At 34.2% G+C, this 16448-nt stretch overlaps 2 protein-coding genes across 2 annotated transcripts; both read left to right on the top strand.

The window, feature by feature from the left end:
- The first annotated feature begins 5050 nt into the window (after positions 1-5050).
- Positions 5051-9431, top strand: LOC136816400 (myb-like protein X). The gene is made up of 4 exons (XM_067072727.1): positions 5051-5140; positions 5994-7457; positions 8671-8800; positions 9209-9431. Exons 1-4 carry the CDS (start codon positions 5089-5091, stop codon positions 9429-9431), a joined length of 1869 nt encoding a protein of 622 aa, XP_066928828.1. The 5' UTR covers positions 5051-5088.
- A 4530-nt stretch (positions 9432-13961) lies between these two features.
- On the top strand, positions 13962-16299 carry LOC136816374 (uncharacterized). Its single transcript, XM_067072704.1, has 3 exons — positions 13962-14446; positions 14909-14987; positions 15525-16299. The coding sequence occupies exons 1-3, from the start codon at positions 14102-14104 to the stop codon at positions 15986-15988; spliced, it is 888 nt and encodes a 295-aa protein (XP_066928805.1). The 5' UTR covers positions 13962-14101; the 3' UTR covers positions 15989-16299.
- Positions 16300-16448: the final 149 nt, after the last annotated feature.

The raw sequence follows: 16448 nt of genomic DNA, 5'->3' as shown, positions 1-16448 counted from the left end.
CACCGTTGGAAAATCATTTAGATATTTTTTTTTTTGGAATGGGGTTTTAATAGACCCATTTGATACAGAGATGCGAAAACAATTCAAAAATGAATGTGATCGAATAAACATCAAAATTATACTTTCAGAATTATGTATCATTGCAGACATTCTTCTGATGTCCATTAATGACTACATTAAAATATTTGGTTGCAATATCGATTAATATCATATCAATGTTGCCATCGTAATATTCTCACTCGTACATGATATGATGTCCATAAACATGGGTCAATTCATAACATAAAATAATGAACATCAAATCAACATGAAAATAATATATAGATTTTAATGTTCTCTTTCGTGACGTTATTTTGACATTGATAGCATGTCAAAATTAAACGTAAAATTATGAACATCATATCAATATAAAAATGACATCTTTGTGATGTTCTTTTGCATTACGTTATTTTGACATCGATATTAATGTCTAACTATAACGTAAAAAAATTGACATCATTTCAACATAAAAATGATATCTTAATTTTGACATATCTTTTCATGACGTTATTTCAACATCCATACCTAAACTTAAAAATTATGTCTGTAAAAGAAACGTCAATTTGACATCATTTCAATATTCGTCTTTAAACATCAGGTAATGCAACGTTTAAAATACGCTAATATTACATCACATTAGGATGTGAGATAAAATTGATGTAATCTGAACGTCAAATTTACGTCATGTGTTTACTGGGCCTTCTATGAGTACAATGTTAATTTTTTTTCGCCTGCGGCGCTTTATTTTACCCTCTTCCATCCTTTTTCTTCAACTTTTTCAAAACTTCTATCAATATTGAAACCTGGTGTATCCACCAGGGGTTAAAGAGAATGTGTCGCCCTTATGAATTGGGCGTATGAGAGTGCTCTTCCGCGGCCCGCTAGAAATGTTTGTTTGACGGATACGAAAGTCAGTTTTCATGGAAATCCAAGATGGCGGCTGTTGTTTCATTCGACATCTAAGTTTTGTTGCAAGAAGAGAAATTTAACATTATTTAGCAAACTCGATTCGACTCAAATTTATTGCTCATTTTCCCCTAGCTACAAATGCTCACCCCCAAAATGAGAGATTGCCAAAATGATCAAAATTTTCGCTGTGGTTTTTGTGGTCTTATACTGACTAACTTTCTCCGTTTTAGAAGATCTTATAAGCTGTTTGACCTTTCTTACACCAAAATTTTTTGCCTGCGGCGCCAAAATTTGAAAGAACCCTTCTTCCCAACTTCTGCATTTTGGGGCCTCTTTCAGCCATGACCTTTAATGGAGAGTAAAGTAAGACCAGCGGCGCAAAAGTTTAAAGATTATCAGGTAATTCTCCTGATAAGAGTTTTAGAAAGCAAAAATCTAAATCGACTTACTAGGTATAAAATTTCGATTTCAAAGATTAGGGGCGTTACTTTCAACCAGTCACTGCTCTTACAGTTTAACATTTTCACTTAATGATGGAGGGCGCAAATAAGGAAAAAAATACCAGGGGCGCCAATTTCATAGTTTGCACCACCAAGAAAATTAAGCCAGGCCGCTACTGAATATATATTTTTTTTGTTTCAGTTCTTAATTTTGTACACGTTTTTTTATGATAACATTTTGAAGATAATATCGTAAAAAGACAAACTTGCAAGCCAACGCTTACTCGATTCTCAACCTATATACAACCATTACCATTTTCAGATTTTCCGCAGCAAAAGAAATATCATAGCCGATGATCATTCGGTTTATCAAAAACACAAATATATTTCATATATTTTTAAAGCTTGAAAAGGTACACCCCGTACCACACCCTGCTCAAGTGAACCTTCTCATACGGGGGGAATCTGTAAGCTCTGATATATGACTTGCATGTTTTTTATAAGCATACCGATGCCTGAATTTGTCTAAAAAATATACATATTACAAGCATATTACTGAGCTTGCTTTTGAGGTGTGTATACAGTACACGGTCTTCATTCAACAAGTGTAGTAAACAAAAGTATCTTCAAACTGTATTTTAATTTAAAAAGAATACAAGAGAAAACGAAAAAAACACAAAATCTTTGTGTCATTACTTATTTCTCTATCCTCATGTATAGCGACGACAGATTTTGGAAAAATTCTAGACTGGAGAATTTTTCGGAAAAATAAGCATATGATAAACATAATTAGAGCCTGAGTCTAAAATATTCCTAAGCATAACTGAGCTTGTTTCCCAAAAACATATGCTTATAAAAAAAACATGTTTCATGTTGAAATTTCGTCCAGACAGAGGTAGAGCCAACAGAGGCAGTGGATGAACCACCGTTAATTGACACATTGCTCAAAGACACTGGCTGCAGTACAACACAAAAACTAAGCACTACAATGTGTAGCCGCGAGCGCTAAAAGTCCCGAATTCACATGGTTAGGCTGCAAGCAACCCTCTGATATGATTTGATATATCAGAATAAATTCTGGGGATGCGCGCAGCCTAGGCAGGACGGTATGTTGAAATTCAATTTAATGGACTAAATAGATAAGCAGTGCTCGCGGCACTGAATGTACAGTAAATTTGTTAATGCTACTGTCGACATGACTAACGATCTGGCAGCCTGGTGTACGATTATCAGAGGTAGGCAGGTGTCCAACCCCAGCTGCCGGGAACAATGTACGTTAAACCAATCGTACAGAAGTAAGAAAGCACGCACTATAAAAGCAATGTGGTTTGTTCACCAGATAAAATGGATACAATAAACTCATCTTAAATCTTGATCTTTTTGCTGTATTAAATGATCGTTAAGTTCTGATTTACCAAACTTTTGGTACGCACAGTCTTTGATTACAGGGGGATTACTTGGGCAAAAAGGGGTCAGGGTACCTTTTTTTACCTCCACCAGTTCCACGACGGATCACAAAATCACCAAAATAGAAAAATCAGTTCTCTGTAGCTTGTACCTTTTTTAGAGATTTTGGGAAAAAATTAGAAAATTTTGCGAAAATTTTGCAAAAATTTTGCAAGCCTTAGTCTCATACACTCACTTTTTTTGAAAAAACGAGCTCCACAAAGGGTTAATCTTTCAAACTTCAGGGGTGTCGGTCGGCAAGGGTAGTAACCCCCTCCCCCGGCGTTGATTCGATCAATTATCGCATGTGTTGCCTTCAACACTAAAAGAATTTGTTTCAGAAGTCGAGGATAATAAAATTTACTGTCAATGCAAACTATGTACTGTATTTTAAATACTTTATACACTTTTAGTGTTTTTAATATATTGTTGGCATAAAATTAGTATATTTTAACTATGTAAACCTGTCTAACGTTGAATAAAGTGAAAAGAAAAATAAAATCAATCCGATTTTAGAATGCAAATTGATGTAGGAAGACCAGGTGATATACAAGGAACATTAAAAAGGTTTCAAGCCTGGCAAATTGAATTAGTTATTTTACGGGCCCGACCGACCCTGATATTCCAAAAATCGAAGTGAAAAAAAATTTGATTTTCGTAGTACATTTTTATTTTCATTGCTTTACAGACTGCCAAATTTTCAACATTTTGATAGTTTTTTCACGGTTTTTGAGAATTTCATGTTCAATTTTTCATTTTATCCATGAATTCGAGCTTTCTGTGTCTTTTTATTTTCTATCTCGCATTTTTGTGTGCTGCATTTTTAAGAGATTTTATAGGTAGAATTCTACTTTTATTTTTATCGCCGACCGACCGACCCTCTTTTTTTGGGTAGTTTGGCCCGTAAAACAACAAATTAAATTGGCCTCGCTTTACAGCCTGGATATCCAGGCCAACTCACTAGGCACAGAAGAAAAAAAAGTTTTGCAAGTTTTATTTTCTCAATTTATTAACATTTGTTAACATTTCTTAAAAAATGACTATTTACTTTTAATGTTATATTTGCAAGACTGTGTCAAGTTCCCATAGCAACTCAAATTAGCAACAGAAAAATTGCACAAATAAAATACAGTGTTAACACGACTACGCCGGAATGGTCAAAAGTTTTTTCATAAAGTTTCATATATAAAAATGTATTGATCTGGGTTGTTTGTCATTTTGTCATATGATTCAAGTTTCAATAGATAAGATAAATGTTGATCTAGATTTGTTGATTTTATGGGTTCTAAACCAACGTTTTTAAGGTGCTTAGAGAGTTTTTTGAAGCTAGGTAGTATTAGAAATCGCTAATAACGTTAACATTGAAGGAAGGCTTTTACATTTACTTCATCAGTAGATGAAAAATTTAAAGAGGTAATCAGATTGTTTGAGATCTTCAGCTTGCAGAAAGCTTCTATGGTACAGACCCGGGGGAGGCAAAATTTTGCACGGACATGTGCCGCTGCGCGCTGGTCAGGCTCCTTTTTTTAGGTTCTGAAGATATCTGACATGGTCTTAAATCCCGGGGGGGGGTACTAGGGTTGGTGAATGAGGGGTATGTGCGGACGGGACCTCCGAAAACCGACCCTTAGAGAGACCAAATTTTAGTGAAAAAGTGACCCTTAGAGAGACTTTTTCGAAAAATTTTCTCTGATTTTCAAAAATTTCCTACCCTTAGTGAGACTTTTTTGTAATTTTTTCTCTCAAAATCACAATTTTTTTCTAGAAATCGTGATTTTTCCCACCCTTAGAGAGACTACTTTGAAATTTCCTGATTTTTGTAACCCTTAGAGAGACTTTGAAAGGTGAAAAACCCGACCCTTACCGTCCGCACATACCCAGCACCTATTTTTGCCGAAGTACACCCCCCCGGGTCTTAAATGTAATTTTCAAGATGTGTATCTGACAGGGTCGACTTTTGGTTATTTTTTGGACAAAACCCCCAAATCTCTTAATTATCCTAATTATTTTCAAACGACGAGAATTCATAATTCGAAATTTCTAAAGATTGGTTCTCATATAGTTAAAACAGGTTAAAAGCCAAAAACTTGTAACTAAAAATATTGACTTTGGACAAAACATTTTCAAGTTTTTATTTTTGACAATAGAAGGAATCTACATTCCAAATTTCTCAAACAATGTCATTGATTATCCCTTTAAGAACTTAGATCAGTCGAATAATTACGAAGCAAAGCAGAGACGTTTGGCAAGAAAGATGGAGAAAAACAAAGAGAGGAAGAAAGGCAAAAAGAAAGAAAAAACAAAAAGTAAGATAATTCTTTTGAAAACAAGAACATGTTTAAAAATGTCTTAATGCCTTTTAATACTTACTTATTTTCGTGAACAAAAAAGGTTAAATTGTTATAATGACAAGAATACCCCTGTGTCACAGACCCGCTGGGAGCCCCACTAGAAAGATTGACAAAAATTTCGTCCCCGGTGGGAAAATACCTCAGAATTTCAGCCCACTTGGAAATTCAATGCTTAAGAATTGCACAAAACCATTGCCACTGAATTTTTTAACCTTGGAACAATAGAATTTCTATCCCCATTGGGATCTTAATAGGAATTCTGAAGAAAAAGTTCCACCGGGGCTGTGAGACAGAGGTGTACAAGAAAATGATTTGTGTTTTCAGTCAGATTCTTCCCACGTTTTTTCCATGAGACAGGGGTGTACTTTAGAAAAAAACGGAGGCTGTATTCCTGCAATACTTTCGCTACACGTTTTTTTGTAAGGACATCCAAAGTTTTTGAAGCCTAAGGGTGTTCTTAACTTTTAGTGCTTTAAGCCTAGAAATGTTCTTAACATGTTCTTATTTACACCATTTTGTGAGCATTTTTGTCCATTTTCTTAAGAAATTGTGTGTTTTAGAGTCTGCAAAGCCCAAAAATGTTCATAGCTTGTTCGTAATATTTTGACCATCGAAGCCTTATGTATGTTCTTATATAGTTTGTTCTAATAAAAAAACATGTATTTTTTTCTTTCTTGAGTCATGCATGTTTTTCGTTAATCCAACAAGTGAAATATTAAGTGAAGGGTGAATTTAGTTACTTCCCTCCCTCTGATATTCAAAATACAGCTCGACTAAAATTCTACGTATATCTCCTCTCGTTTTACAGAAATTGCAACTGAGAAAAAAACAAAACCGATGGAGAGCGATCAACAAGCAGGAGAAGGGTCTCCCCCACAGGTGCCAGACAAAGTTGAAGATATGGAGCCTAAAGCAGAGATGGAAAGTGGAACGAAGCAAGGCGATGGAGAGGAAATGTCGGTTGAGACATCAACACCAATCAATGAAAACCCTCAAACAGGAGAAACGAAAGAGAACAAAAAAGAAAAAGACTCAGAGAGTCCTCCAAAAGACACTGCACAGAATGAAACAGATGTCAATAGAAATGTCCCTGAAGGTCAAGGCCAGACAGTACAAGATTCAGTGAATCCATTGCAAGGCACTACAGTTGCCACTAAGAATCACGATGAAGGTCTAGAACAATTAGAATCTGAGAAAATTACTAAAAATGACGAAGATGTGTCCAATGTCGTTGGTCAACTTGTGGAGAATGTTTCTCAATCAGAAACAGATATTCGAGTGAATGATGAACAACCTCAGAATAACGAAACTGAAACGAATGCTCAAACTAATGAAGAAGCTAGAGACGAAAATTTAGAAGAAACAATTGATAAAAATGACGCAAAAGTAAGTGAAGAAGACCCACAAATCAACGAAAGCGAGTTGAAAGTTGCTGGTGGAAAAGAAACGAAAGACTCAGAAACCATTGAACCATCGAACCATATTGTTAATGGTCAAAATGCCAACCTAGATGAACGAAATACTGATTCTTCAACTGTTGAAGTAAATAAAAACGTGGATAATATCGAGGACAATGAAGCAGATAATGTTGGCAATGAGTCTAGATCAAATGAAGTGGACCACCAGACGAATCAGGTGGAGATCACTCAGAACAATGCTTCGAATGGTGACTCCACCAAAGATGTAGTAGATTCAAATGAAAATAAAACTGTCCAATCTGATAACAAAGTATCGAATGATTATAACGGCAATGGTGATCAGCACGATACTGATGAGATATCAGCGATGGTAAAACCTTTGAAAGTTGATAGTATTGATGATAATGGAGCAAATCAAACCTCACAAGACACAGGTGAAGCCAATGAAGTTAAGAACAATGAAAATAAGTCTCAGGAAACTGTTAATATGATGTCCGAATCGACGAGCCAAGATGTCGATAAGGAGGACTTAATGGATGACATTCTTAATACTGATGATGGACTCGTTGACCCAGACATTGATAATATTGAGAAGTTAGATACAACAAAACTAAGCGAGGCAAAAGATAGTGACCTCATTAGAATTAAAGACGATAGTCCGAATCTCTTCGATTCGAAAGAGCATGATCGAATATCGAAATCGTCGATTGCAGACGACATCGATCAATTCCTCGATGATGAAGAGAACAATGATGATGAAGCAGCGGACGCGCTAACTGATCAATTGCTGACTCAGCAATTACCAAGTGAAACGAAACAATCGCCGAACGTCGAGGCACTGGCCTATGAATCAGGTACGCTCCACATGTTTTTTTTGTAAGAACATTCAACATTTTTGAAGGGGTGTTCTTATCTAATTTACTTTTATAAAAAAACGTGTATTTTCAGTCGATGATAGGCGAGTCCCAGAGTTTTAAAAGATTTTGAAAAAAAAAAATTCAAAAAGTGTTCAAGATCGAGAAAAAATAAAAAAGTTTTCGCCACTCGAGCCCCAAGTCTTTTGAAAAAAAACAAGTTAACAAGACATCGGTTAAGGTAAAGGGACACCCTGAAACCTATTTTCTTACTATTTCTCAAATTGTTCTCTTATCTTGTTCGATTTTCAGGGTAAAACATTTATTTAAGGTTTGATTTTGCTTAAAACGCAGCGAATCTCAGTCGTTCAAATCTCACCACTGCCCTTAAATTGTTTTTGGCTTTTTTGAGCCTCATTGTTCTTATAAAAAAGAGAGTCAAACATGAATCCCAGGAGGGGTACTAGGTTTGGGAGGTGACGGGTATGTCCGAGCGAAAATCGAAATCGACCTTTGAGAGACAAATTTGGTGCTTTGGGACCCTGAGGACTTTTTCTAAATTTTGGTCATTTTTCCAATTTTGTTGATTTTCACCAATTTTGTCAAAATTCTTGGAAATCGTGCCCTTTGAGAGAGAAATTTTGATTTTTGTGATTTTGGGACCCTTCAGAGATAACTTTAGAATTTGTACCCCTTTGAGAGCTTTGAGGACTGAAAAATTACCCTATGGCTCGCACATACCCGGCACTATTTGCCTAAGTACCCCCCACCGAAGTGAAATCATTGTATGAAAAGGCGAACATTCAAAAGTTTGTATCGATTTCGCCCAACACCCCCTTCACAGCCCCGGTAGGATTTTTTCTGCCGTGGAATAAAAAATAACGGACTAAACTCGAGGGGATTGATAGTTCCAATAATTTTTTGGATTTGATTTCATCCTTCATTTTCGAGTAAGAAAATTCAGTGGGAGGGATTGTTGATTTGAAAAAATGGAGTATAATTTTCCAACTGAGGCGATATTTTGGTAACTTTTCTAGTGGGAAGGGGCCCAAGTGGGTCTTTATTATAAAAGAATTTACAGTTATAGGCGCACGGTGGGCCTCTAAACCGGTCTGCTTACAATATCACGATTCGTTATTTACCTTGTTAAAGAATTTCTTGATAAGGTATTCAGATTTTGCTTTTCCAATTTCAATCATCTTTTTCATTGTAGAATACTTGACACGAAAAGTTCAAGAAGGAAGGAACAATGAAAAACATTTGAAAAGAGAAATTGATGACAAAGATCGGAAATTAGAAGATGCTGAACGCAAAATTAAAGACCTTCAAATACGACTGATTAGGTAAGAGATATACCACAGCTGGCATGCATACAACGTTGTTTCAACGTTCATCTAACGTTATATATGAACATTAGATGAATGTCGAAACAACGTTGTGTGTCAGCTGGGTCGAATTTGGAATCTATGCTAAATATTACATTCTAATGCTTTCTTTCAGATATTGTGTTTTTCTCAATCCTGAACATTGAATAAGTTGGCTCCCTTTTATAAAACTTCTAATTTGTATCTGGCCATTGTTACCAAATCTGTCAAATTCTTTCTACCGCACCCCAGAAGTCACCTTCAAAAGTCGAGTCGAAATGACTTGGGTTTATATGTTGAACTGTCCACCTACAAAAATATGATAGTATCATTTGCGAGGTGGAGTATATAAGATTACGTCATGTATCAAGAATTAACATTTTTCAGGTTCGCACGAGACGATGAAGCAAAGGATAAACACGTGGCAACACTTGAAAAAGAAATGAAAGAAATCAATCGACGATTAGAAGAGGTCTTGGACGAGCATCAAGAACGCATTGTTGCCCAGCAACAACATCAACAACAAAATGGCGGGAAAATCACACCAAAACAAAATGGCGGAATAGCTACACAACAGAACAATAAACAAAGGAACACTCAAAGAATGTAACTGACTCCAAAACATGCGTTCTTTTATAACATAATATCTGGTCTTGAAATTTGTTGTCTTCATGACGTCGTTTCAACGTTCATCTAACGTTATATGGATTGTGGTATGAAATGGTTTCTAAAGGGAAAATTGAAAATTTATTTTCCTTTTATGGTAAAGTTTACGTAATTGTTAGTAGGAAAACAATAGTGTAGCAAATTTTGCTAGACTGACTACTGTTCTATACAAACCTTGAAACAATGCATTTTGGGAAAATCTAAAATACTACTCGTTAAGAGTACATACTTTACCTTTTCGAGTGTTTAGCAATTTAAAGTTCGTTTTGGACTGCGCTTTGAATGCTAGTTGATAAATTTATTCGAATATTTCAATTTGGGAGGGGTTTATAGACTTCCAGGCTATATTCTGAGCCCTATTGGACCATTCTTGGATTTTTGGATATGAGTCTTAAGTCTAGCGTTAAAACTCAGAGTTACAACTCTACCCTTCCAACCTAATTTAGAGCGCTTCCAAATCGTTTGTGGTTGTAAGATTTCGTGGGAGTTTCCCTTTTTTCTCAAATGTTATTACTTTGATTGTAATAGGAGACAAAAGTAATAAAATTTAGGAATGAGAAATATTCTATATTGAAAAATTTTATCGCAGAAGTTTATTTAGGTAAACTGATATACACATTAGTTTTTTTATAAGAAAAATTTCATGAATAGAGTCTCAATTTTGAAAAAATAAAATTAATAAGATTAATTTGAGAGCTTTATATTTCAAAAATGGTTTATAAGTTAAAACTTTTAAATACAAAAAAAAAACGTTTAATACAAAGCCCTTTAAATTTTCAAATGGAAAAATTAAAAATGAGAACCACAAATATGTGCCCAAATAACTTTAGATGAACGTTGAAACAACGTTGTGTGCCAGTTTGGGGTATATACACTTTTTATCAGAAAACGAATTCTAAGAATATTTAGACTGGAACTTTGCAACAAAGAAAAAACAACATATTAAGAACACGACCAGCCTGAAAATTGAAGAGATTTCCCACATTTGCTTAAAATTATCTGAAGTCATAAGAACTTTTTGTAATTGCAGAAATTCTTTTACTTTCCAACTTTAAATTGGAACATATGACTAGAGGGCCAATTTTTATAAGCCAAAGACGTTCTATATATATAAGTGAACTAATTTTTAGAACACCAATCGGTACATTTTAGGCTCGGAATCGTCAAAAAAATAAGTACATCTAGGTTTAGCCCCATATTTTAACACGTTCTAATAAAGAAAATTTCGTATATTGCAGTGTTACATGATGATGCTAATATAAAAAATCCTTCAATTTTCCGTTTTCCTTATCATTACTCTATATTCCTTTTTTTATAAGAATACACTCTAACTCATAATGGAATTGGCCAAAAAACTAAGAATATACTATAAGAATATCACCATCATGGAATTCGGCAGCAGGACTTTAGAATGTCATTTTTAGAATATTTATAACTATAAGCTCAACACTTTCACAAAAATACCATTTTATGCTTCAAGTATGTGTATTATATTAAATTTAGGTTGGATTTGAATTTTAACCTGAGAACACCACGAGAATATTGTAGAATGATTTTCCTCAAAATGTTAAGAAAATCCCGTGATGAAATAGAAAAACACCATTCTTATAAAAAAGCCCTTAATACAAGTACAAGTGTACTTTTTCTCAAGTTTGGCAGTCTAACATGCTTATAAATATAAAGAACATAAGGCTAAAATATTAAGAACAAGTTAAGAACATTTTAATGACTTTGCGATCTCCAAAACACTCGAATTTTTAAGAATAATGAACAAAAATACGCACAAGATGGTGAAATTAAGAACATGTTAAGAACACTTTAAGACTCGAAACTCAAAGACTTAATAATATTCGTTGGCTTCGACTGAAAATTTCCTTTGTTCTTATAAATATTGTATTCTAACAAAAGCTTTAGACAAAAGTTCCCTGAGTCTATAATGCTTATTTTATCCTAAATATTCAATAAATTACGGTTTAAACGATATATTTGACATAAAAAATAATTTTGTATTGGAAATGTGTCAATTTTTTTGACAACTTACTAGTCATTATGCTCAAATTTTTAGCTGTCAATGTTTTTTCTTTCTTTTGAAGCTGATTAAAATAAAATTTCATCGCAAAAGCTCTATTATTTCAGGAGCTATTAATATTAGTTTGACCCCCAAACAGAAACAGCCCCCCCCCCAGTACGATTAGGGTTAAGCTCCTAAATATCTGAAAGTTCCTGTAAAAATTCTTGAGATATATAAGACTGACTCAATATTTTGGTTTAACATTTTTAATGAAACCTTTAGATAAGCAAAGTGAAGAAATTTGTAATACAGTATATAATTTTGGGGGAAGGGGGATTTCATATCCCAGAATTTGAATTCCCAAGAAAGAATTATTAAAATAATTTACCCTCAAAAAGGGTTATAAAAAGAATAGTAATTAGGTCGATTATAACAAAATCGTCGATCACTATGATAAATAATCTCTTAGAGTTTGAAGAAAAACGAAAAAGAAAATTCATTTTGAAATCGGGATGGAAAAATGAGCTGGTCGGATAACTTATTTATCATATCGTAAATCTTCGAATCGCATTAAGTGTGCACTAATCATATGACTGAAGCCTCTAGAAGGCAGCCCATTGGAATTATCGAAAAACGCTGTGTTTTCTGTTTTTTTTTTTTTCGGGCTAACTTTTAGAGTCTGTAACCTTAAATGCAAGATTTTGTGGGAAAATAACTGTGAATCTGAAATCAGGAAGTTTCAAAGAATTTTTGTACCAAAAATGAAGTTTTTAGCATTAATTGATTCCGTTTCAATTTTCTTAAGAAGCTTAATTAACCTTTAGCTATTCAAATTTTTAAGGAAAATCAAATTAAATTTTAAAGATCTCTTATAAAACTTACTAATCAAGCTAATCAAGATTCTAAAACTCAAAAACACAAAGACGAGGGTAACTCTCGGACGAGATTTTTTTACGCGATACTCGCATCTCCTGTATCAAAACATTCTTTGCCATGAAAAGTCATGTGACATCTTTTTCAACCAATAAGATTTAATAATTTCGAGTGTAAAACAAACACTATGGTTTAACTCACTAAAAGATTATGTTTACTGAAAACACATAATTAATCTTTAGTAAGTGTTCTGTTGTACCCCAGTTCTGTCGTCATGCCGTGTCGAGGAGATGCGTGCAGCCTATCAATAATGCATACTTTCTCGTGGTTGATTGAAAGTTTTTCTGTCACTAAAGAATCAGTGAAAGAATTTGACGATTCTGTATTCATTATTGAGTTATCCCATGTGTTTATAAAGTAGAGAATGTTTTTACTCTTCCTGGGGCCTGGAACCGCTTAGATCGTACTTTCGTAAACTTTAAGCTAACTCATTTTGACAGGAGTTCGTTTTGACAAACGCAGGGATTTTTTAAGCATTTTGAGCTGGGACCGTTTTTGTTACTTTAGATTGAGTTTCTAATATTTTATGCTTGAATGGGCATCTGTTCAGTGAAGCTTTGCGTTGATGAACCTGAAGGCCGTGAGGGGAGGGGGCAGTGGGTCCAGGGTATAATAGCCTTGGTGGGGGGGGGGGGGTTTAAGAGGACAACTTTTTGAAAATGTAATTAAAATTATAGACATTTTTGTTAAATTTTGCTAGAAAAGATACATTTTTTTGGATTGAGTTCGTCTTTAAAAGGTTTAAGATTTAGATTTTTAGATTTTTAATCCAGGTTTTATTTTATAAGAACTTAAGGCGCCGATGGCCAAAACATCTTGAACAAGTTAAGAACATTTTTGCTGGCATTTGAGGCTTTGTGGACTCACCCGATTTCTAAGGAAATTGCACAAAAATATTCACAAAAAAATGAAATTAAGAACATTTTAAGGCAGGCTTCAAAAATGCTGGATGTTCTTATAAAAAACGAAAATTAGATGCAAAAGAAAGTACACATCATTGAGGGCGGGCAGAATTTAAAAAATTATTTTATTTCACAAGGAGAAGTGAATTTTAGGCCTAAGTATTATACTTCTAGTAATAATAACACTCGACTATTTGAAATACTTGAAAAGATTCTTTCACATAATTAAAAAGGAAAAGGGTGAAATGATTTAAGGCCAACATATGAAGAAAATCACATGAAAAATGAAGCTTTTATCGAAAATATTTTCTTCGTATGGTTGATGCTCTCCAATTCAATTTTCAAGGGAAATTAAATTTTCATCGAATAAAGGAGCGTATCGAATAGTAGAGTGTCGAATTGGAGAGCGTCGAACTGTATGAAATTAAACGTCGATTTTTATTCTAAAGTTTTTCATTTTTTCATTTTTCCATTTTCCAGAAGATACAAGATGTGTTACACTCGTGTCTTTTTATAAGCAACAGTAGATTTTCGATGAGTTTCGGCTGTTCTTATTTTTTTTGGTACTGTGAGCCACAGATTGTTCTTATCTTATTCTTATTTTAGGCTTTATACCCAATTTCCACTACTTTGACCCCTAAATTGCTTGAATTTGAGTAATTCAAAGCTCAGCATTGTTCTTAATTGTTTTTTTTTTGCGATTTTTAGCCTCTTTGCTCTTATAAAATTTCTGGTAAAATGTTAGCCCCATGATTCAGACCAGAAGATATGTATATGCAAATAATCGACCGGAAGAAAGCCATGATAAAAATAAAGTTTTGTTTTATGTTGATGGTTATCATAAATATACTTTCACTCACCAAAGTTTCTGGACATTTTTATCACGTTGGAGAGTTCTCCAAAAAGAAAGAATTCATTGGTGCATTATTGATGGAGAGAACAAAAGCATCCAAATTGACTTGTGTACATTATTGTAAAGTGAAATTCAAAAATGTTGAAATAATACCTTGGTTTGATGAACAAGAAACTTTATGTCGTTGTTTTGTTGAGAATGATGTTGAAGGAGAAAGTATTCAACAACCTAATCTAGCGATGATAAAAATTCAACAATTTGTAAGTTGACTTTGTGAGTTAAGGCTTGGCCACACGAGAAGTTTTTTTCGCGTTGGTGCAATGCAACATGCTCCATCTCACCAACCTGAAACGCTTTCTCGTGTCTCAACTCTATTTTTCTTTTTACCAATATAAGTGAAATCTGGGACAAAATCAGCGTGTCTTTTGGGTATTTCCATCACTTTTTGTCCCATGAAACAAAAAAAAGAAACCTTGGGACACGCACTTTTTTCTTGTGTTGGTAGTAATTCGAATCTTTCTCTAATTCGAAGAACATTGTTGGTCCTATGAAGATTGAATCAGTAAGAATCAACTGCATAAGACCCCGTTACCACGGTATATTTCGTAAGTTAAGGCCGTTTGACCCACGTTCAGGCATCAGGAGAAGTTCCCAAGCATGTACATATGATAATTTTCAGCATAACTTGGACGAAATGTTTCACTTTATCTGTTTATTCATAGGGATGCAAAGAAGGTTTATTTGAAAATGAAGAACAAAATGAAATGTGTTTCTGCGATGGTTGTACCCGAAGGTGTAAAGGTAAATAAAAGTTTTATTGTATAATGCTTCGATAACTTAACTATTAAGAACAAGTTAAGAACATTTTAAAGCTTTAAGGACCCTAAAAGACCCAATATCTTAGGAAATACCACAGAGGCTCATAACAAAATGTTGAAAATAAAAACATTTTAAGAACATCTTTGGACTTAAAACGTCTGGATGAATTTTCTTTTTTTCCAGCTGATACACAACGTTGTTTCAACGTTTATCTAACGATCACAACACCCATATATGAACGTTGAAATTGCCAGTAGTGTGCCAGCTGTGCTCCTGTCTCGTTTGTTTATCAGGGATTTAAAATATAATACTTTTACAGAATATTGGACACTGAATGACCAAACGAATCTTCTCGTTCATCTAACGCTCACAACGTCCATATAACGTTAAAATGACGTTGAAACAACATCTATATAACGTTTATCTAACGCTCACAACGTCCAAATAACGTTAAATGAGCGTTGAAACAACGTTTATTTATCAGTGACTTAAAATATAATTTGTTACTTGTTGTTGCAGAATATTGGACATTGATTAATCCAACAGTTTGCTACAAATCGAAAGGCAATCAACCGGGTCAATTTGCATTCCAACAAAGTGGAACCATTTCTTCATTAAAACTACAACATATATCTGGACTTATAACTTGCTCAAAGGGAAACTCAAAGTTTGGGTCTTCCATATGGTCATGCAGCGACAAACTTTCTCAATTATCGACAGTTATTACATATCAAAACAAAACAGTTTTTTATCCACCAAACGTAAAAATGGCACCTATTGTTAATAATGTAAAATTTGACGACCGGAATTCGTTCGAAATGAGAACTAATGAATTAATATATAAAAGACCATCCTTAAGAGTCGTGAGTAATGAAACAATTCTTCAGATTTGGAATACAAATGATTTGGGAGGTGATCACTATGACCGAGATAATGATGGAACACATTGCGTCAAAGTGTTTGCAAAATATGAATACAATTGAATTGAATTAATTATATAAAACAATTATAAAACAATTCATGATATGCACCACTGGAGAGCCTTCTGAGAACTTTTGAAATTTCCACCCAATTCATGATATGCACCATTGCAATGTCTTCCGTTCCACCCAATAGCTGATTGGTTGAAAGTGACGTATTGACTGCTTTTACGTCACTTCCAACCAATGAGCTATTGGTTCCGTGACGTAATGTCAGAAGACATTGCAGTGGTGCATATCGTGAATACGTCACTTAAACAATTAAAAAAGTGACGTATTGGGTGGAAAAAAAAACAGAAAAGTTGCATAATTTTGTGAAGTCATTGCAGTGGTGCATATCATGAATTCTAGTCGCAAATGACGTTTGATTTTGCTGTGATTGTTTTGCTTTAAAGGGATAATCAGATGGTTTGAGATATTTTGCCTGCAGATAGCTTCTAGATTTTAGGAAAAACCTCTAAAT

Source organism: Clytia hemisphaerica, unplaced genomic scaffold (genome assembly GCF_902728285.1).
Source record: "Clytia hemisphaerica strain Z4C2 unplaced genomic scaffold, Clytia hemisphaerica genome assembly, whole genome shotgun sequence".
NCBI lineage: Eukaryota > Metazoa > Cnidaria > Hydrozoa > Leptothecata > Clytiidae > Clytia > Clytia hemisphaerica.
The sequence above is the reverse complement of the archived record's forward strand: the minus strand, read 5'-3'. Positions and strand labels throughout refer to the sequence as shown.

Bases quoted from the DNA above. Each gene is read 5' to 3' on its own strand.
- LOC136816400 (XM_067072727.1), top strand. From the start codon at position 5,089: ATGGAGAAAAACAAAGAGAGGAAGAAAGGCAAAAAGAAAGAAAAAACA. The intron at 7,458-8,670 runs GTACGCTCCACA...TTTTCATTGTAG, and splicing joins GGCACTGGCCTATGAATCAG to AATACTTGACACGAAAAGTT. The intron at 8,801-9,208 runs GTAAGAGATATA...AACATTTTTCAG, and splicing joins CTTCAAATACGACTGATTAG to GTTCGCACGAGACGATGAAG.
- LOC136816374 (XM_067072704.1), top strand. From the start codon at position 14,102: ATGTATATGCAAATAATCGACCGGAAGAAAGCCATGATAAAAATAAAG. The intron at 14,447-14,908 runs GTAAGTTGACTT...GTTTATTCATAG, and splicing joins TGATAAAAATTCAACAATTT to GGATGCAAAGAAGGTTTATT. The intron at 14,988-15,524 runs GTAAATAAAAGT...TTGTTGTTGCAG, and splicing joins TTGTACCCGAAGGTGTAAAG to AATATTGGACATTGATTAAT.